The sequence below is a fragment of the Balaenoptera borealis genome (genome assembly GCF_965194805.1).
Source record: "Balaenoptera borealis genome assembly, chromosome: 1".
Lineage (NCBI taxonomy): Eukaryota > Metazoa > Chordata > Mammalia > Artiodactyla > Balaenopteridae > Balaenoptera > Balaenoptera borealis.
This window is the reverse complement of record NC_138860.1, coordinates 16,764,132-16,786,372: the sequence shown is the minus strand read 5'-3', so window position 1 is coordinate 16,786,372 and position 22,241 is coordinate 16,764,132. Positions and strand designations below refer to the sequence as shown.

The 22,241-nt window shown below is 34.5% G+C and overlaps 1 protein-coding gene across 5 annotated transcripts in view; it reads right to left on the bottom strand.

Annotated features, from left to right (window-relative positions):
- Positions 1-22,241, bottom strand: part of SPATA17 (spermatogenesis associated 17) — a 192,379-nt gene that overhangs the window by 95,821 nt on the left and 74,317 nt on the right. For all 5 annotated transcript variants that reach the window (XM_082395107.1, XM_082395108.1, XM_082395109.1 and 2 more), the window contains one exon: positions 12,344-12,467. In XM_082395107.1, coding sequence (XP_082251233.1) covers positions 12,344-12,467 — 124 coding nt within the window. The remainder of the gene's footprint in view (positions 1-12,343; positions 12,468-22,241) is intronic.

Genomic DNA, 22,241 nt, shown 5'->3' with positions numbered 1-22,241 from the left:
TAGTAATGAGAAATTTAGATCAACATTCCTAGAGACAAGAGTGAATAAAATTTCCCTTCTCACTCTAGAAAATGTAACAAAATTATTGTCAAATAAAGAAGTGATCAGAGAGTATGAAGCCAAAATATGGAGTACATATATTATAGAGCAGTCGGGCAGTCAATAAAACTACTGTTGTATTTTTCTATTTTGGGTTCTGGTATTTTTCAGACATTAACATTTGAAATGTATTTGAAATGATTTTTTTTATACAGCAGGTTCTTATTAGTTATCTATTTTATACATATTAGTGTATATATGTCAATCCCAATCTCCCAATTCATCTCACCATTACCACTTTCCCCCCTTGGTGTCCATAGGTTTGTTCTCTACATCTGTGTCTCAATTTCTGCCCTGCAAACTGGTTCATCTGTACCATTTTTCTAGGTTCCACCTATATGCATTAATATACGATATTTGTTTTTTTCTTTCTGACTTACTTCACTCTGTATGACAGTCTCTAGATCCATCCACGTCTCAACAAATGACTCAATTTCGTTCCCTTTTATGGCTGAGTAATATTCCATGGTATATATGTACCACATCTTCTTTATCCATTCATCTGTCGATGGGCATTTAGGTTGCTTCCATGACCTGGCTATTGTAAATAGTGCTGCAATGAACATTGGGGTGCATGTGTCTTTTTGAATTATGGTTTTCTCTGGGTATATGCCCAGTAGTGGGATTGCTGGGTCATATGGTAATTCTGGTTTTAGTTGTTTAAGGAACCTCCATACTGTTCTCCATAGTGGCTGTATCAATTTACATTCCCACCAACAGTGCAAGAGGCTTCCCTTTTCTCCACACCTTCTCCAGCATTTGTTGTTTGTAGATTTTCTGATGATGCCCAGTCTAACTGGTGTGAGATGATACCTCATTGTAGTTTTGATTTGCATTTCTCTAATAATTAGTGATGTTGAGCAGCTTTTCACATGCTTCTTGGCCATCTGTATGTCTTCTTTGGAGAAATGTCTATTTAGGTCTTCTGCCCACTTTTGGATTGGGTTGTTTGTTTTTCTAATATTGAGCTGCATGAGATGTTTATATATTTTGGAGATTAATCCCTTGTCCGTTGATTCATTTGCAAATATTTTCTCCCATTCTGAGGGTTGTCTTTTCGTCTTGTTTGTAGTTTCCTTTGCTTTGCAAAAGCTTTGAAGTTTCATTAGGTCCATTTGTTTATTTTTGTTTTTATTTCCATTTATCTAGGAGGTGGGTCAAAAAGGATCTTGCTGTGATCTATGTCAAAGAGTGTTCTTCCTATGTTTTCCTCTAAGAGTTTTATAGTGTCCGGTCTTACATTTAGGTCTCTAATCCATTTTGAGTTTATTTTTGTGTATGGTATTAGGGAGTATTCTAATTTCATTCTTTTACATGTAGCTGTCCAGTTTTCCCAGCACCATTTATTGAAGAGACTGTCTTTTCTCCATTGTATATCCTTGCCTCCTTTGTCATAGATGAGTGAACCATAGGTGCATGGGTTTATCTCTGGTCATTCTATCCAGTTCCATTGATCTATATTTCTGTTTTTGTGCCAGTAACATATTGTCTTGATTACTGTAGCTTTGTAGTATAGTCTGAAGTCAGGGAGTCTGATTCCTCCAGCTCTGTTTTTTTCCCTCAAGACTGCTTGGGCTATTGGGGGTCTTTTGTGTCTCCATACAAATTTTAAGATTTTTTGTTCTAGTTCTGTAAAAACTGCCACTGGTAATTTGATAGGGATTGCATTGAATCTGTAGATTCCTTTGGGTAGTACAGTCATTTTCACAATATTGATTCTTCCAATCCAAGAACATGGTATATCTCTCCATCTGTTTGTGTCATCTTTGATTTCTTTCATCAGTGTCTTATAGTTTTCTGAGTACAGGTCTTTTACCTCCTTAGGTGGGTTTACTCCTAGGTATTTTATTCTTTTTGTTGCAGTAGTAAATGGGATTGTTTCCTTAATTTCTGTTTCTGATCTTTCATTGTTAGTGTATAGGAATGCAAGAGATTTCTGTGCATTAATTTTGTATCCTGCAACTTTACCAAATTCATTGATTAGCTCTAGTAGTTTTCTGGTGGCATCGTTAGGATTCTCTGTGTATAGTATCATGTCATCTGCAGTGACAGTTTTACGTCTTCTCTTCCAATTTGTATTCCTTTTATTTCTTTTTCTTCTCTGATTGCCTTGCCTAGGGCTTCCAAAACTACGTTGAATAATAGTGGTGAGAGTGGACATCCTTGTCTCATTCCTGATGTTAGAGGAAATGCTTTCAGTTTTTCACCATTGAGAATGATGTTTGCTGTGGGTTTGTCGTATATGGTCTTTATTGTGTTGAGGTAGGTTCCCTCTATGCCCACTTTCTGGAGAGTTTTTATCATAAATGGGTGTTGAATTTTGTCAAAAGCTTTTTCTGCATCTACTGAGATGATCATATGGTTTTTATTCTTCAATTTGTTAACATGGTGTATCACATTGATTGATTTGCGTATATTGAAGAATCCTTGCATCCTTGGGATAAATCCCACTTGATCATGGTGTATGATCCTTTTAATGTGTTGTTGGATTCTGTTTGCTAGTACTTTGTTGAGGATTTTTGCATCTATATTCATCAGTGATACTGTTCTGTAATTTTCTTTTTTTGTAGTATCTTTGTCTGGTTTTGGCATCGGGGTGATTGTGGCCTCATAGAATGAGTTTGGGAGTGTTCCTTCCTCTGCAAATTTTTGGAAGAGTTTGAGAAGGATGGGTGTTAGCTCTTCTCTAAATGTTTGATAGAATTCACCTGTGAAGCCATCTGGTCCTGGACTTTTGTTTGTTGGAAGATTTTTAATCACAGTTTCAATTTCAGTGCTTGTGATTGGTCTGTTCATATTTTCTATTTCTTCCTGATTCAGTCTTGGAAGGTTGTGCTTTTCTAAGAATTTGTCCATTTCTTCCAGGTTGTCCATTTTATTTCATTGGCATAGAATTGTTTGTAGTAGTCTCTTAGGATGCTTTGTATTTCTGTGGTGTCTGTTGTAACTTCTCCTTTTTCATTTCTAATTTTATTCATTTGAGTCCTCTCCCTCTTTTTCTTGATGAGTCTGGCTAAAGGTTTATCAATTTCTTTATCTTCTCAAAGAACCAGGTTTTAGATTTATTGATCTTTGCTATTTTCTTTGTTTCTATTTCATTTATTTCTGCTCTGATCTTTATGATTTCTTTCCTTCTACTAACTTTGGGTTTTGTTTGTTCTTCTTCCTCTAATTCCTTTAGGTGTAAGGTTAGATTGTTTACTTGAGATTTTTCTTGTTTCTTGAGGTAGGCTTGTATTGGTATAAACTTCCCTCTTAGAACTGCTTTTGCTGCATCCCATAGGTTTTGGATCATTGTGTTTTTGTTGTCATTTGTCTCTAGGTATGTTTTGATTTCCTCTTTGATTTCTTCAGTGATCTGTTGGTTATTTAGTAACGTATTGTTTAGCCTCCATGTGTTTGTGTTTTTCCCTGTAATTGATTTCTAATCTCATAGCACTGCAGTCGGAAAAGACGCTTGATATGATTTCAATTTTCTTAAATTTACCAAGGCTTGATTTGTGACCCAGGATGTGATCTATCCTGGAGAATATTCTGTGTGCCCTTGAAAAGAAAGTGCAATCTGCTGTTTTTGGGTGGAGTGTCCTATAAATATCTATTAAATCTTTCCATAGTGTCCTATAAATATCTATTAAATCTGTCTGGTCTATTGTGTCATTTAAAGCTTGTGTTTCCTTATTAATTTTCTGTCTGGATGATCTGTCCACTGGTGTAAGTGAGGTGGTATGGTCCCCCACTCTTACTGTGTTACTGTCGATTTCCTCTTTTATTTCTGTTATCAGTTGCCTTATGTATTGAGGTGTTCCTATGTTGGGTGCATATATATTTATAATTGTTGTATCATCTTCTTGGATTGATCCTTTGATCATTATGTAGTGTCCTTCCTTGTCTCTTGTAACATTCTTTATTTTAAAGTTTATTTTATCTGAAATGAGTGCTGCTACCCCAGCTTACTTTTGTTTTCCATTTGCATGGAATATCTTTTTCCATCTCCTCACTTTCAGTCTACATGTGTCCCTAGGTCTGAAGTGGGTCTCTTGTAGACAGCATATATATGGGTCTTGTTTTTGTATCCATTCAGCGAGCCTGTGTCTTTTGGTTGGATCATTTAATCCATTCACATTTAAGGTAATTGTCGATATGTATGTTCCTATGACCATTTTCTTAATTGTTTTGGGTTTGTTTTTATAGGTCCTTTTCTCCTCTTGTGTTTCCCACTTAGAGAAGTTCCTTTAGCATTTGTTGTAGAGCTGGTTTGGTGGTGCTGAATTCTCTTAGCTTTTGCTTGCCTGTAAAGCTTTTGATTTCTCCATCCAGTCTGAATGAGATCCTTGCCAGGTAGAGTAATCTTGGTTGTAGGTTCTTCCTTTTCATCACTTTAAATATGTCATGCCACTCCCTTCTGGCTTGTAGAGTCTCTGCTGAGAAATCAGCTGTTAACCTTATGGGAGTTCCCTTGTATGTTGTCATTTTTCCCTTGTTGCTTTCAATAATTTTTCTTTGTCTTTAATTTTTGTCAGTTTGATGACTATGTGTCTTGGCATGTTTCTCCTTGGGTTTATCCTGTATGGGACTCTCTGCGCTTCCTGGACTTGGGTGGCCATTTCCTTTCCCACGTTAGGGAAGTTTTCAACTATAATCTCTGCAAATATTTTCTCAGGTACTTTCTCTCTCTCTTCTCCTTCTGGGATCCCTATAATGTGAATGTTTTTGCGTTTAATGTTGTCCCAGAGGTCTCTTAGGCTGTCTTCATTTATTTTCATTCTTTTTTCTTTATTCTGTTAGTGGCAGTGAATTCCACCATTCTTTCTTCCAGGTCACTTATCCATTCTTCTGCCTCAGTTATTCTGCTATTGATTCCTTCTAGTGTATTTTTCATTTCAGTTATTGTGTTGTTCTTCTCGGTTTGTTTGTTCTTTAATTCTTCTAGGTGTTTGTTCTTTAATTCTTCTACGTCTTTGTTAAACATTTCTTGCATCTTCTCGATCTTTGCCTCCATTCTTTTTCCGAGGTCCTGGATCATCTTCACTGTCATTATTCAGAATTCTTTTTCTGGAAGGTTGCCTATCTCCACTTCATTTAGCTGTTTTTCTGGGGTTTTATCTTGTTCCTTCATCTGGTACATAGTCCTCTGCCTTTTCATTTTGTCTATCTTTCTGTGAATGTGGTTTTCCTTCCACAGCCTGCAGAATTGTTGTTCTTCTTGCTTCTGCTGTCTGCCCTCTCTGAAATGATTTTTGCTCATTATAAAAAATATTCCTTTTGTTGTATTTGTAACTTTGTATACTATCTTCTTAAAGGTGGATCCCAAAATTGTATAAGCTTCAAGCCCCACAACACATGAATTGGCCCCAGGTCACATGTATAGGAGAAATTTACAGTGTGCTGGCTAAAAAAAAAAAATTTAAATAACTTTTAAAATTTAGTATATTGAAAAGAAAAATATAAATAAGAAAACTAGCTAGGCACTTTTCTACTTAAGTGGTCTCTCTTTTAATTAATTTTGATTTTATTTTTGCCTCTGTCTGCATTTTTGCCTCTATTTCTTTGATGCATGATTGTTAAATGATGGCAATGAGAGAAGTGTGAAAAAGGGATTCATTTTGGGGACACAACAAGATATTTTCTTTAACCACTTCAACTGACTCTTCAAAGAATACTTATAATGGATAATTTTATCCCTTTCATATATTACAGGATAATAAAAACTATAATGTTAAAGAGGAAAGAAATAAAATGTAAAAGTTAATAGCTAATTCATTCTCCATGGTAGTTCACTCCTTGGCCTTTTCTGAACAGAGACTGCCAATAGTAACAAATTATGTGATGATTATGTGATATGGACAGTTCACTTGGGACCAAGAACAAATGACCAAACTTCAGGACCTGCCTCTTAAACTACGGATACAAAGATCATAGGTCAGAACTTTATTCACTACATAATCTTCCTGAAAGAATAAATCTTCCAAGTGTCCAGAGGAAAAATGAGTACCAAACAATAGCATTTTAGTCACCAGAAAGATAACTGCTACTTTAGAATATTGTGGGGATAAATAGAATAAAAGTGCTTTGTGCTATTCACAGGAAGGCACCATAGAAATCTACATTATCTTCTGGCTTGTTTCACTCGTTTATATGCAGGCCCTAGTTTTTCTCCCTCTTTGTACATGAACTCACTTAGAATCAGTTTCTTATAATACTAAACCATTTCAGAGAAAGCATGAAAAGAGAGTTCAATGAATTGCAGGTAACTCAAGGAGCAGTACATAATCAAAATGCTGGTGCTTTCAAGAAGGATAACTGGATGGTGATAAACCTAGACACAGAGAGAGAGAGAGAGAGAGAGATCATCCTAAAAACTAGGAAGGAACAAAATTAATGTTTTGAAGTGAAAGAAGTGGTTTTATAATGATCAAGAGGTCTAAAATGAACCCAAGAGAGTCCTTATAGGGGTATGTTTTAATATCACACTTGAGTTTCCCAACCATTGCTGTGGTACACCATTGCCTAAGGACAATGCCTTATGAGAAGACTCCCCAAAGATACTTTCCAAATACACCATATATACAAAGACACATCTCTCACACACACACACACACACACAGGCAGGTGCACCCTGAAAGGCTGCAATTCTTCTGTTACTGCCGCACCTCAAATTAAAAGTGAGCAATCATATATTAAGTACTTAATATATGTAAGGCATAGGATCTTCCCACTTATGATACTGGAAAGATAGAGTTGAAAGCAATAAATGATTTGGAGGACTTACTATACTTCTTAATTTTTGCGTTTTTTCATCTTATAATATTTATCTTGTAAAGATGTTGTCCATACCAACAGACTACCACTTAATTTTTGGTATATCAAATTTACTTTTTAAAATGAAGGGATTTTCCTTCTGTATACAAATGGGATTTCATATAATTTTCAAAACAAAGTAGCTGAAACCATTTGTTTCTCTAAAAAATAAAGTAATTAAAAATAAAGTTTTGTCAATATTAATCAGAGTATGGAGCCTTTTTAAAGAATCATAAATAACTGAAAGTTGTTATCTCAGAGTTGATAAGAAAATTTTAACTACCCACTGAAGGAAAAACATTAAAAATCTATTATATAAAGATGACATGAAAAATATTTCCACAAAATATGTATTTTAATTAACTATATAATTTTTCATTTTAGTTTTAATTTGAATATGTATAAATTATTAAATTCCATAACTAAAATAAAATGTACATAGTTTTAATATACTGAGTTATAAGTATATCTTATAGTTATTTATCCTTTTTATTGACATATTAAAAATTTAAAAAACACGGTAACATTTTCACTAATCAGGAAACTATTAATGTGTGTAATTTTATATAATAACCTATATTTCTAAATATTAATTTTTCTGAATAGATCTTGAGTTTTACATTTGTATCTGCAACTTTGCTGATCTCCAGGAGGATACTTAAAAATTCTGGCAACATTTCAGAGGCAATATCTTTTAATGAATCCAACAATAGGCCTTTGCATATATCTACCAGTAGGTGGAGCAGACAACATAATTTACTACCCAAGAACAAGGACGAGGGAATGAAAGTCTGTTTATCTGGAATAAAACAAATCTGCAAATAAGATTTTCTTCAAAGGAAATATGTCCTATATGTGTTAGATTTAGTTTGACTGGTTACTGAATCAAAATAAATAACTATTAAATAATCAATCCTTGCAGAAAGATAAATTAAATTTACAAATGAAAGCAGAGTTTGCGTTTTACTTATTCAAATCAACTAAAATTAGCTTTGTTTTCACAAAACTTTTACAGGGACAGAGATTTTTTGATGTGTTCATTTAATAAGGGCGCTAAACCAATCCTGTTTTACAGGTGATGGGGTGCATAACAAATAGTATTTTCTGGGAAATATAATTGACTAATCCTATTATGTCTGTAGCAACAAATTAACCTTATTACTACTAGTAAATGGTGATTGATTATTCATGCAAATAAGTTATCATGTTCAGCTTTCTGATTGAAATAAACATATACAAAAGGTGCTTTAATATGACTTGAACTTTTTAATTAATAAAACCCTGAGGGGTCTATTAATTCACTTATTGCAATATTAGTTATTTACTTGTGTAATTCCTATTAATGCTAATACATTTGCTTGCATAAAAATGAGATCATTATTATCACTAAAAATTAGTAATAGATTTTAAGATGTACATTAGATTTATACTAAAAAATGGCTTAAAACTGACTTTAAAACTATGCTGTCAGTATGAGTATGTCAGTATATCAGCATAATCATCCTAAAATTAATACATTAAAAAACACATGACTTCATTTATTATCTGTATATGAATTCACATATTCACAATTTTAGCTTACAAAATTCTTCACCTTTTCTTATGCATTTGTCTGAATTAATGTTTTATTTCAACTCATCTAAATTAAGCTACATTAGAACTATGAAAATTTAATATGAAAATTAGTATTCTAGAAACTACATTAACATCATTCCTAAATTATTGAGACCACCAATAAAATAGTGTTTTTCTCCTGTCTAACAATGCTGTTAGAATTACTCCATTTAAGCAGCTCAAGAAAACTTTTCTCATCCTCATACACTTCTTATAAAAATTACTTAGGTTTGAAAATTTTTTCAGTAAATTTTCAAATATCTGCACAAACTGAGAGTTAAAACTTACACAAGCCTTTCAATATAAATAAATTCATATTTTGCATTTATTTTGTACTTAAATGTGTATTTAATATAATTTGAAAACAAAACTCTAAAAACAAGCAATGCAATTAATCTATAAACATATGACTTAAGAATATTTTTAAAACTGCAGCTTAATTTCTTCTCAATAGCCAAGTCATTCTGAAAAAATCATTAACAATACTCGAAATGAAATATGTATCTTTCATTCTCTGACTCTTGCTGGGGTTTGGAAAAGTATTTAAAGATTTTTATTAAAATAAAATAGTAAATGGAATCAGCAAAATCATAAATATAGGTTGTTAATTTCAGTGAGACTGTCTATATAAGCTGTAACAGAAAGTTGGCAATTTCCTTCCGGGCCCCCCAAAAATTGTCTGGCATTAGACTGAAATTAGATGGAATGCTCCTTGTGGTTAAGGAGCATAATATACATTTGTATAACCTGATTCTAGTCCTAGCACAGTAGCAGAAAGATTGTAGGTACTCAAAAATATGTTATTTGGAGTAATTAACTGATGAATTTTAAAGTTAAGATTTATATTCACTCTATTTAGTAAATATCAGTGTTGCATATTTTTGTGTAGGTGAAGTTGATTTATAATTGTACCTATAATATCGGTTTTAAAATTTGACTTTTTAATTTCATGATGAAAAGCACTAATTTAAAGCTAAGTAAAGCAAATCCGGTGGATATAAGGAACAAAACATTTAAAATTTCCAGTACCATCCTGTTAGTACAAGCAATCCCCTGACCAAAGTAAACAGATGAGACCAGGATGATGCCACTATTCTATTTTATCATGAAAGAAAGAAAGGAAGGAAGGAAGGAAGGAAGGAAGGAAGGAAGGAAGGAAGGGAGGAAGGGAGGGAGGGAGGGAGAAAAGAAAGAATGGAAAAAGAAAGCCTCTCTCAGGAACAAAAGTGTATCCATAGTTTCACAGGGCTGTCCCTTTTGAACAAAAGTGTGTCCATAGTTTCAAAGAGCTGTCACTTTTATCTCTAGTTAATTGTGATTAAATATTAAAGACCACTGTGACAAAATACACCAACTTGCAAGATTCAAATGAAAACCCCTGACATTTTAATAATATTCCTCTTCAAGGGAGGTGATTTAAAAACATCATTTCCCCTGTATTGCCCTCAGGTCTGTGAAGCCAGGTGTGAAATGTAGGGTAGGCAACACCATTATGAAGATTTCTAACTAATTTCCTTTAATAACTAAAGAAAAGCAAAGAAAGGAAATGAGAAAATGAATGCTTCCGACAGCTAAGACAAATTGAAGAACATGAAAGCGTAGAATCTTAGTTTATCCTTGACAGGTTAAATTCTAATAATATGATTGTTATCATCTACTGAATGTTCTCTAAGGGCCTGGCAATATTTTAAATACATTACACTTAGTCCTCACAAGTTTCTCTCAAGGTGCAGAGTGAAACAGAGGCTCAGACAATTCTAGGTAATCTCCTAATACCTTCCCCTAAGTGAGAGAGCTTGCATGCCAATTTAGCTCTGACTGATGTAAATGTCCACACTCTTTCTACTGCACCATAGCGCCTCAGAAAAGAAACATTTTATTGGATGCTAGGAAGTTCTGGGGACAAGTGATCACTAAACTAAAATTTATATACACTGATATTACTAGCAGCCAACATGGGATAAACAGGAGAAAAATGAGATACTGCACTGACAGCTTGTATTGTTAATACAAACATACCTAAAACATAATGCTAATATTGCTTGAAAATTCGTTAAGGTCCATGAGCCAAGTCACATGGTCAGGTTTGTGAAATAATTTATTAAACCAGGCACTTAAATGAAAAACTGAAATGAAATCAAAATACTTTAAAAAATAATGTATATAAAATATCTATCATACTCTCTGACACATGGTAAGCACTCCGTGGATAGGTGCTATTATATTATTTTTATTAGTAAAACATCCAAGTTTTTATGGTCTTTCTAAATTATTCCACTATACACCCGGTAACTAAATAACCCTGGATAAAACAGAATTAACAGATGTTTCAGTTAAATCTGATTTCACCATTTTTAAGATTGCTTTCTCTATCACACTACCAATCATAAGTATAAACCACACAATTAGAACTCAGATTAAGTTTCAAAGTATAAAGAGAGTTCAAAGTTATCATAGAAAAAACTGTCCCCAAGAATTATTACTAGGTTTAAAGAATTACAGGATATATTTATAGCCCCCCTTAGTTTCATCAAAATTGAAATTACCAGTAACTAAATTTTGAAAAAAAATGTGTTGCTAAAAAGAATCCTTGATCTGTAATTCTATATCTTTAAAATGTAGCCCACTAATCAAACGACTAAAACATTTACATTGTTATGGATTTTATAATAAAAAGTGAAAATACTTTTACCTTTTATTTTTAAAACTCTCTTTAAATTATTACCTAAGCATATTTAGAGTTGAAAGACCTCAGTTTGAATACCAGAGCTATTACTAGTAGTTTTGTGCCTATGACCAGTCACATAATTATCTGAGTTTCAGTTTCCTTGCCTGTTAAATAAAGACAATTCAGCTACCCAAATCCAAGTAAATATTACGATAGTCATCATTATTGTCATTTCAACTACCAAATAGAAGCTAGAGGTACAGGAGGCCTGTTTTTCAAACTTACATGGCCAGCCCAGTACTTAATATGGTTTCAACTTTGTATGCCTCTAAGGAAGACGTTTAGCCTCAGCTCTCACCCTCTCCCACTGGGACTTCACTTGCCCCTCCCTGTCGGAAGACATCTGCATATGCGACTCAGCTAGAACTCTAAGACTGGACTTGAAGTCTAGGAGAAAGAATAAAAACCAAGAAATTGCTAGTTTCCAGCCTCAAGCTCAAGTAACAAAACACATCTCATCCCCCAAATTCATGCTTTTTTTTACCCGTATTTCTTTGTGAGCAGAATATTCGACACGCGATTTTTTTTTTCTTAGCAACCATGACGAGATCTGAAGCAGTAAAATCTTCCCACGTAACAGAAAAGAAATTTCTAAGTATTCCAAATCCCACATTTATATTTCTATACGAAGATGCAACTGCTCAAGCAGTATGTTTAAAAGCTATACCTGAAAACTTGCCTCGGAATTTATTAGATTAATAGAATAGAAAGGATGCAAGAATGGTTTTAATCTCAACATTCGCTCAATTAACAGAGAAAACGTGAAAGTGACCTCAGCTTAATAACTTCTTAGTTCTTGATCAATTCACAACACAACAATAAGCCACTCAGGCTGGATTTGGAAAGGAAGGTTATGCCCTTCGTGGCGGATGGCAGTGCTGACTTGGGCCTTTCTGCCAGCCTCGCCCGGCTGCCTCTATGAAGCTGCTGTCAGACCAGCCGGGGTGCCTGCGTGCACCTACACAGCAGCACGGAATTGAACTCAAAGTAGTGTCTTTGTGATATCTTTTCAACAAGTCATGTCCCATTCAGCCTGCTAGTTTATCTCTGTCAGGCTGGGTGCCCAAGTGGCTTCCGCGAGCTGTCAGGGACAGGCAGACCAACCTGCTTTGTGCTGAGGAGGTAATGCATCTTTCGGGCTTGGTAATCTCTTTTCTTCTCCTCCCTTTCCAGGTCGGCCTTCTTCTCTTCCCTTTCTTTCATCTCTGCAAACTCCTCCAGAGCCTCCCTGCAGGGAATCAGTTTGCGGTTATTCATGATACGAAAAATCTGCTAACCTTTTAATTCTTTCACTGATGAGAATCAAGTAAATTTTTGAGGGGTAATCATTGTCCACATCCATCAAAATCAGTGGTGGAATCGAACTTACCTGCACATTCTAGGGGAATCTTTGCAATCTTCAAAAAGCATTTAAGTGATTTTTCAGTGGTGAAATTTTGAAAATCAAGTATCTACCTATTATAATCAGTTCAATAGCTGAGGAACTGTATCAAATGCAAAGTAAGTTAATTACTATGCTATCATTTTCTTTGGCTATCTTGGACTTAGTTAAATATCCTAAGAAAACATCTGGGCTATTGATTTCCTTTAAATTTGGTATTTACCAAGTTCTCATTGTTTATTTTATACACTAACAGGCTAATTTAAAAAGTGTGATGGGTTTTTACACATATACTTAATTCATTCTAAGTTTACTTCAGTTAAACAGTTTAAATAATATCAACAAGATTACATATATTATCCTGTACTTGAAAGGTTGACATTTTGTTCAATTTTATCAATAATTAGAATAAAAGGCAAATTGGGTGCATAAGTTCACAACTTTCTAAGTGTGATAAATTCCATTAAAACAATGAAATTTTCATCATTTATGTATATGTATTTTAAAAATTTAAACAAAAAATCACCTCTTAAAATATACTCCGACAAATACCTGCTAAATAGAATATTATCAAATTATGGAAGAATAAATCCTTTATTTTCATAGAACAAGTTTAACCACTCATATTGAAATAATGTTTTGAAATTGTACTTTATGCTTTTAAAAAACAGATATGTAACTTAGTGTCTAGTTCTATAAGTAAAATTTTAAGTAAAGCATCTGGGCACATACCTCAAAGATAGCAGGGGAAAGTAGAGGGGAGAATTCCAAAAATTAAAAAAAAAAATAAGATTCTCATTTCTACTTCAATGACTGGAAATATTTTTGTCACAATTTTCTGTTAAAGGCTACTAATACAATACTTCATACAAGGTTACTTATGAAACACACTGACGTTTAAAAATCACCATGCTCTGCTATTGCAGCAGAGCTATTTTTTCCAACATAAGATTAAATTGCAAAATAAATGAATTACTTGGAGTGGCATGGCCCTCATTTTGCCACCCTTCTCTTGAAAATTGCTTATTAATATGAAAAAAGGAGTCAGAAAATAGCCTGTTTTACTTTATGCATAGTATTTTGGGGGCTTCTGCACCCACAGAGCTGGGCTGGCTGCATGTTTAGATTGTGCTGGCAGGCTGGTACAATGACCTTTCTGACCTGCATCTCAAGGCTATTATTAATCGCTAAGTAACCTGGTAAAGCCAAACAAATTTGTTTCCATTGAAAGGATCTCTATCTGTGTCTGAGAATTTGTTCTGTACCAAACAAACCTCATTAACTGTGTCCATTTTTGACAAAGAACCAGGAGTTAGAGGGATTGGTGACCTTTCTTTGTCCTTAGGTACAAATTTCAAGGCAGTTACATATGAATAAATGAGAATTTTTACCAGGAAAAGTAACAATCATATGTTACATAAAAAAGTGAATATGTCATTAATTTTCACCTTTACTTTTGATATTGTGTAAAAAATAAATATCTCTTCTATAATTCCTCTTATAAATCTTTAAGATAATTTAAAATAACCAATGAACTGCCACTATAAGGATAATTACTCAGATATGCATGTATCCGATTTTATGTTACTCCGAAGATAAGGACAGTAATTTTCCGAGTAATCACAAAAATTAAAAAACACATCTACAAAGACGTTTGTCTTCTATAAATAATTTAATGAATATGAAGAGATCTTACATAAGAAAGAAAAAAGTCCCAATAAAATTGAACACATACATGAACAGGCAAGGTACAAAGAAGTAAATAGGACTTGGATACAAAATGAGGGTGGAAATTACTTGAAGTAGTAAAAACCGTCCATCTTCAGGATATGGAAATATAAAATTAAAACAATGTGTACTTGGGGAGCTTGACAAGGAGAGTTAAAACTGAGAGAGATGTAAAAGAATGTCAGTTTCCAGTATATAAAGAAAACACAGAGTAAATCTAGAAGGAACTGGGAAGCCCTACAAATAAATCCTAGAAATTTGACAAAACCCTAGAAAAACTAATCTGGGGTAATCTCAAACCACAAAAATAATTAATTTAGTCAATTCATACAATTATTGAAAAAAAATCAATCTAAAGTTCCTAGCTGATTTATTGCCCTACTTGAGAGTGTACAGTTGTATTGAACACCACAATTATATTTATGCTAAATATTCTTTGTTAAATAACCAAGTAGGAAGAGCTGAATAAATTATTTATCCTTGATATACAGGTTTTTGTTATAGCAATCTAGATGAAGATATGGCTCAGTGTAAAGGATGCAGTAAAAAATTATGATCCCATTAAAGATTAAAAGCTGGAAACCATTGTAACTAGGGTTCCCTGCAAAAATATAAAAGTTACCTATTTTTTAATCCAGCTATTTTTAAAATGCTTTATAAACAATTAAAGATTTCTCCAAATAGTTTCAGGTTGTTATGAATATTTTTTTTTAATTTCAGGTGTATTGACTTATTTCTATCTTCAAAAAAAATCCTGTGATATATATGGGATAGGTATAACTAATTACCCTATTTTACAAATATGAAAACACATAAAGAGATGAAATGACCCATTCTGAATAACAAATCAGTTAATGGCAGAAATGGAATTAGAATCCCTAGATTTGCAGATTCTCTAACCACAGACCTGGCTATAGTCATCCTGATACAAGAAATACTATGCAGAAGCTACTTTTATTGAAGGAACCGTGCATATTTTCTTTTATCTTATGATCCTGTTTCCTATTATATAGTTAGAGAAACCTGGATAAGTCCCCAGACTTTCTGTACCAGTTTTTATATATACAAAACATTTTATGATATTAGTTTTAAAATAAAGGCAAAAATTACTGAAACTATGTAAAGCTTTACATATTTGAATATATTTTGCTAATGATATCTATAATGCTAATAAAATATTTACATATTCTAATCGTGATAACAATAATAAAAATAATAATAGCCACTTGGAGGCAATATAGGAGAGCAGTTAAACAACATAGACTCTGAAATTACACCTGGTTATAAAATCTCTGCTGGGCTACTTACTAGCTCTTTAATCTTTGAGCCTCAATATCCTCATCTGTAAAATGCAAATATATTAACAGTATTTGTATCTTCTTCATCAAGCTATTGTGAGGATCGAACAGATTAATCTATGTAAAGTGCTCAGAGTAGTGGCTGGCACATAGTAAGGTGCTGCATTAGAGGATGTTTCCTGTGAGCTGCGTACTAGGTTACTTGCTTTATCTACATAACTGAATAGGAATCTTTTATGCTTTCTTAAATCCCGTCAATGATCTTCTCCTTTCTCTCTCCACACTAGTGTGCACTTTACGGATGAGATTTCCCACAAGGCAGAGCAAGGAATCTGGCTTCCTAAGAGGCAGGAAGCATGGGGTAAACCTTGACCAGTGGGAAATAGAAGACAGAAGAGATTCATGCAAATGAATTTCCCTTTTTTGCTGTCTTTCACATACTGCTTTGAGAGGTCTCCTTGCAGATTGGGAGAAAACCTATGTGGCTAACAAAAGAATGCACACCTGCTCCACTAGGTTGAGTCACTCTGGAACGTGATGTGAAGCAGTGGTCCAGGGCTGCAGGAGGTCATCCTATCACATCCTCCCTATAGGACCAAAGCACCCAATACAGCTGCCCTGACTGTTGGTGGCTGACAGCTCAAGCTACATCCCACTGGAGAAAATCAGCTGCCCCACCCCAGGTTTTGTCACCCTCTCCCCCAGTCTGCATCCAATGACTGGTGACTGAAGGAATACACAGGCCCAGAGTCTCTGTGTCAATCTAGCACTACTCTCAAGGCTCATCCAAGTCCCAGAGCTTCCTGAGATTGGCTGAGACTTCCGATGCAGCTCATCTCCTCCCTCTGCTTTCCTCTTCCATTCCCTTAGAGACGTTATTCCCCAAATGCTCCCCAATAACACTTACGAACCAAATCACTGTCTCAGAGTCTGTTTCCATCTCTGACACTTCACTCCCCTTTCTCCCTCACCCTCGTTGTCCTGAGCTAGAACCACCCAAATAAAGGATTGGCAGTTTAATCCGTCACTTACATTTTGTTTCCAAGAGCTTCCTGGCTAAGACATCTACAATACCTCATTTAATCCTTTCACAGTCTTGTGAGGCAGATATTACCCACACCCATTTCACAGAGGTGAGATCTCTGCCCAAACTCTCAAACTAGAAAGTGGCAGAGTTAGAATTTGAATCTAGGTCTGACACCAAAAATCCATGCCTTTAAGCACAATACTATACTCATACCATACATTTTGCCCAATCCAATATTTTATTTAGATATCGATAGACCTTTTTTTTTCTGTAACTTTGAATATTGTAGTATCCATATTATTTTCCCAAAGTCCGCAAAAGGGAAAAGCTGCTTTGTTTTGGAAAAGTTTAAATGAACTATCACTACTCTTCTTCATCATCAGATCATAACATTGTAACTGGGGAGCTACACGTGACCTTGGAATGGACAAACTTTTGCATTTGTAGCCACACATGTCATCTCTTCTTAACACGTTTTCCACTTGCTATTTTTGAGTATATAAAGAATGCTAATGAACATCATAATGTATAAAAAGAGACAGAAACTGACAAGATCCTTAAAAGCTAATTAGCGCAAGGCAACTAACAAGCAATAAAAACCCACAGGCCTTTCAGGATGGGCCCTGTTTATCTCTCCATCTCACTTCATACCACTCCTCCTGTGACTACTGTGCTTTGGTCAGCATGGCTTTATTTATTTCCTAGCAAACAATTTACCCAATGACCCGATTTCCGTTCCTAGAAACGGTTTACCACAGGACCTTCACTTACACTGTATTTTCTGCCTTGAACTCCCTTCACAGCAAGCTGAATTTTCTCCCACTGTTATTCTCACTCATACCATAATTCTGTTTTTTCCTCTATAGACCTTAACATTTATAATTATGCCTCTATGGCTGTATTTGCTTATTTAATGTATGGCTCACCCACTAGATTGCAAACTCTATAAAGACTATGTCTGTTTTATCCATGTTTATTTAAATGAATAAATAAATAAATAGATTTTACAAAGATAGTCCTGGACAGTAGGACCATTACATTGGATATGATTACTGTCATAAAGAATTCACTCTATTGTCTCCATATAAATATGGAAGTTTGCGTATCTGAATGACGACAGGAACATGAGAGAAGTGACTACAAAAACAAGTACATGATTCTGCTCAGTTCTGAGCTCAGATGAAAGCTAATGATTACTTGCTATCATGCAATAATTCATGTTTTCTTGCATTGCACATTTTCTTTCTCTCGTCACAATGACTCGTCCTTTTAAATTGTTTCTTGATTTTTGTCCAAGGTCTGAGCCAAAGAAGAAAAATAATGTACCTTCAAAAACTATTTCTTGAAGAAAATAGAGCACTCCACTCAAAATTATTTTCAGAAACAAATAATATTTATAAGATAAAAAACATCCAAATTCATAATTACAATTTGGGAATTATTCTCTTCTATATATTACTGACTAAATTATTCACAGTTCAGTATTCGTTCAGCAGACTCATGTAATACTTTATTTGCCATAATAAAAATTATTAAGATGGCCGCCTATGCCATTCAGAAGGGAGCTATATATTTTGCCATTTTGTTTGATTTTCTTATTCATTTCAAAATATAGTACTAAAAAAATTGTGTATAATTTTTATCTTCTAGTGCAGCAGAACGACAGTAAGTAACAACAATAAAGACCAGAAATCTCTACCCTTTCCTCTAAAAAGGCTTCTAGATCCTTTTAAAAAGAATTACTCTCTAGCTGTTCCTACTCTAACAATCCTTTACTCCTCTTTTATATGTCTCCTACTTTCTATAACAAATTATACCTGTAAACATGCACCACTTCAGCACTCCTCCTACTATGTGCTAAGGTCCTGAAGGTCAAGGTTAAGGTGTGCCTCTCTCAAAATATTTGGCCTAATATCTGGCATAAACTAGGTGCGAGCCTCCTTTTTAACTATTTCTCAGCCGACTAGCAGTGCATTTCATCACTTCTGGTGGTTTAATTAGAAGAGGGAAGAAGCCACGTTGAGAAAGCCTCCCTTGGGAAGGGGACGTAGAACCCAGACTCTGGCTCTTTGCCAAGCGCAGTGGTTCTCAGAGTGTGGTCCCTGAACAGCAGCATCGGCTTCATTGGGGAACTGCTAGAAACGCACATTCTCAGGCTCTGGCCCAGACCGACTCAATCAGAAATTCTGGGGGATGGGACCCTGAGTCAATCTCCTGCCTGCTAAAGTTTGAGAAGCACTAGTTAACAGCAATGAGATTGTCAGCTCTGTTGAGGAAGTAAGGTGATTCGATTCTACTCACTAGTATGACATCATGAAGCGATGCAATTATATTCAGTTAATGATCTAATTATGACTATCACCATATTAGCTAAAGCACTATGAAGTACTACAAAGGAGACAGGATACGTACATCCCGATACTTCCATAGAAATCAAAATTTTGACAGAGAAATTTAAAAATTATATGGAGATTGTTTTAAAAGCACAGATGCCCCAAATTCCATAATTTCTCAAATAAAAAACAAAAAGCTATCATCTGTACCATCCTTAAGAAAAATATATAGTTCTAAGGAAATGGATTTAAACAATTCTCTAGAGTCCTCACTCTGTTGGATGGCAAAGTCAGTGATACCTTCTGTTGTAAGAAGCCTTCAAAATAAAAATAGCTGAATAGCATGAGTTTCTGCTGTGGTATGTTATGACACAGAAGTATTTTAGTTAAATTTATTGAATTGACTTATGTTGTATCTCTAACAATTGTCTACTCTCAATATGTCCATATTTATGTAACCAAATAAGAAGATAATAAAAGGAAAAAGGGAAAGCTAAGTCTAAAATATAAGTAAAATTACTAACCACAAATAAAGCAATTACATGCTTGGAGTTGGTACGTAACATCCAAAAATATTTTGAGACTGATAAAACCTTAGAACAGATGTTCGGGAAGTCATTAAGATACTCAAAATATTTGCATTTGAAACAAAAGTGTCATGTTAAGTCAGTCAAATCATTTAAACCACTCATTTTATCTACCTGGTTACCTAGGCCCTGGAATTGTTGGACAGGTGCTGTAAATTTCATTAGGGCAGTGCTTTCAAAAGGGAAAATACGGTTTGAAAATAAGCACTCTGTAGTACATAGCCCTTGATACTCAAGCACTCAGGCTGCTCCTGGACAACACACCTTACTCTGCAATCTGGAGTTAAGACTTTCACATTTTGAAAACATTTAGAAAAGGGCTCTCATAAAACACTTTTCAGTAATTCTTGAAAATCCTTTGTTTGTAGTATAGATCAATTTCCCTTCAAACTGTCTAAGCTACTTTTACAGTTAATATCATGAAGAAAATTAACACACATTTGTTTATTCACTCAGACAGTCATAAGTATGTTTAAAATATTAAAAGAAATAAAGTTGGGTAAAGTCCAGTCCCTGCCTTCAAGTAGCTTGCAAATAAAATAGCTGATAGCTAACTAGCTTATAGACAGAATAAGTCTATGAAGAAACACATGAACAGTGCTTAAGTTCAGAGAGCTCCACTCTGATTAGAGGGGTCAGAAAAGGCACTGGAGTTGGGAACAGAACAATGAACAGGCTTTCACTAAAGCGAGCAAGCTGGGATGGAGGCGAGTGGTAATGAAACCAGGATGGATTATTCACAAAAAACTCCAGCTTTCTTTGGTAGACTTGATCTATCAACAGCAAGTGGGGGGCAATGCACTTTAGAGCAAAAGAAAGGCTTCCTGACCAAGGGTGAATAGTCTCTCGAAGGGTAATGCTAGCAAATTTGTACGCTATAGACTAGATATTTTGAGAATGAAAAAAGTGAAAAAAGAAGATAATGGTCAATGTCATAAAATTACAGTACCATGACTTCACTCTGATCGTAAAAAGGGAGCATCCAATTGCTCCATTATTTCATTTGCGTACTTTTCATGATTTTAAAAAGCAATAAGACTCCATTGAAAGATCATTCATGAAAATCAATTTTTTTCTTCTTCTGGCTCTTTTGAATAGACTTAGTTGAAAAGAATTTTTTGCATAGCATTCTTTCTAAACATATGCACGTATATCACTGTAAAATTATTTTCTTTTTACTATTCTGGACAACTTCTATAAAAGGAAGTAAAATTTTATGTAATATATATGATGTCCAATAATTGAGAGTAACATTGAGCTAAGTACAATAATAGGCATAATAATAAAATATGTTGACTTAGTGCATCATTTTCAGGAGCTCCAAATGTTTCACAGACATTAGTTCATCCTCACAACATCCCCCTGAGGTTGGTAAGGGGCAGGTATCATTAACAAGGTTCCTGTTCTTTGTGAAATGAAATGACTTTACAGACGGTGATTCTGAGACACAGCGTGGGGGCTTTCTTGCAAAAAGGTAGATCAAGGCACATCACATTCTCTCTCCCTTGAGAGTGTGTCTTCACAGTAATTCATTCAGCTGTGGCAAATGAGGATCAAGCTACTCAAGTTTTGTTTTGGGTGGAGTTCAGAGTTGAGTAGCTAAAGTTCCCATTTCAAATGAAAAGAATTGTAAGATCTTATTTACTTTGCGTTTACTCCAAAATCACACATTGTCTCTTATTTAAAATGTGTTAACTTCGCTTTAAAGCAAAAATAATTGTGGTTGCTTTTTCATGCAATCCACTCCACACAGATCAGGGACCTCTCTAAACTAATCCTGATGCTATCATAAAGCACTGACCTACCGTAGGATGATGGCAACTATTTTAAAGCAGTCTATCACATGTAACTTCAATAAATGAGTTTGGGAAAACTATTTATTGACCAATTATTTTCTAATTGATCTTAGATATCTCTTTCATATGAATGCTAAACAGAATCTTATCCTAGGTATTCTTAGCCAGGATAAGAAAAGACTACAAAATAGTAGTAGAAAGAACAGAGAGAGATAGAAACTGGGGTGATTTTCTCTCAGTTCTCTTCAATGTCACTCCTGAGAGAGGAAATAGACAGATTAGAAGGGAAACAAGATGGAAAAAGCTTAAAGGCATTACAAAGGGGGAACGAAAAAAGTATTTTTTAAAAAGTAATGCTTTTTTATACACACACACTCTTTAGGAATTCCCATTCTACAATAATATTTTAACTAAGATACATGTTAACAATTTTTTCTCAATGATCCAAGCTTTTAAGTATTATAACTATTTAAGAATATAATGCATTTACTTTGGGTTTGCTTAATTCTTATGCCAAGAAGATGCTCTCAAATATAATCCTCGTGTTTATAGTTTACATATTTCTAGGACCTCTAAGTCATCTTTTACTAGGGAAACCTTAAAAGGAAGGAAATACAACAGATTACATTAATCGGATCTGTATTTTAGAGTCATTCAGGCAGCAGAAGGTAGGACAGCTTGATGAGGAATGAGAACAGAGGGCTAGGAAAAGAAGTGATAGAGCTTGGTCATCAAAAGAATGGAGAAAAGCATCTTTAGTATGAATCGCATGTTTCTGGCTTGGGCACTGAAATGAAAAATGGTCCAATTCACCATAAGAAGAAGAGATTTGGGGAAAAAATTATTAGTTCA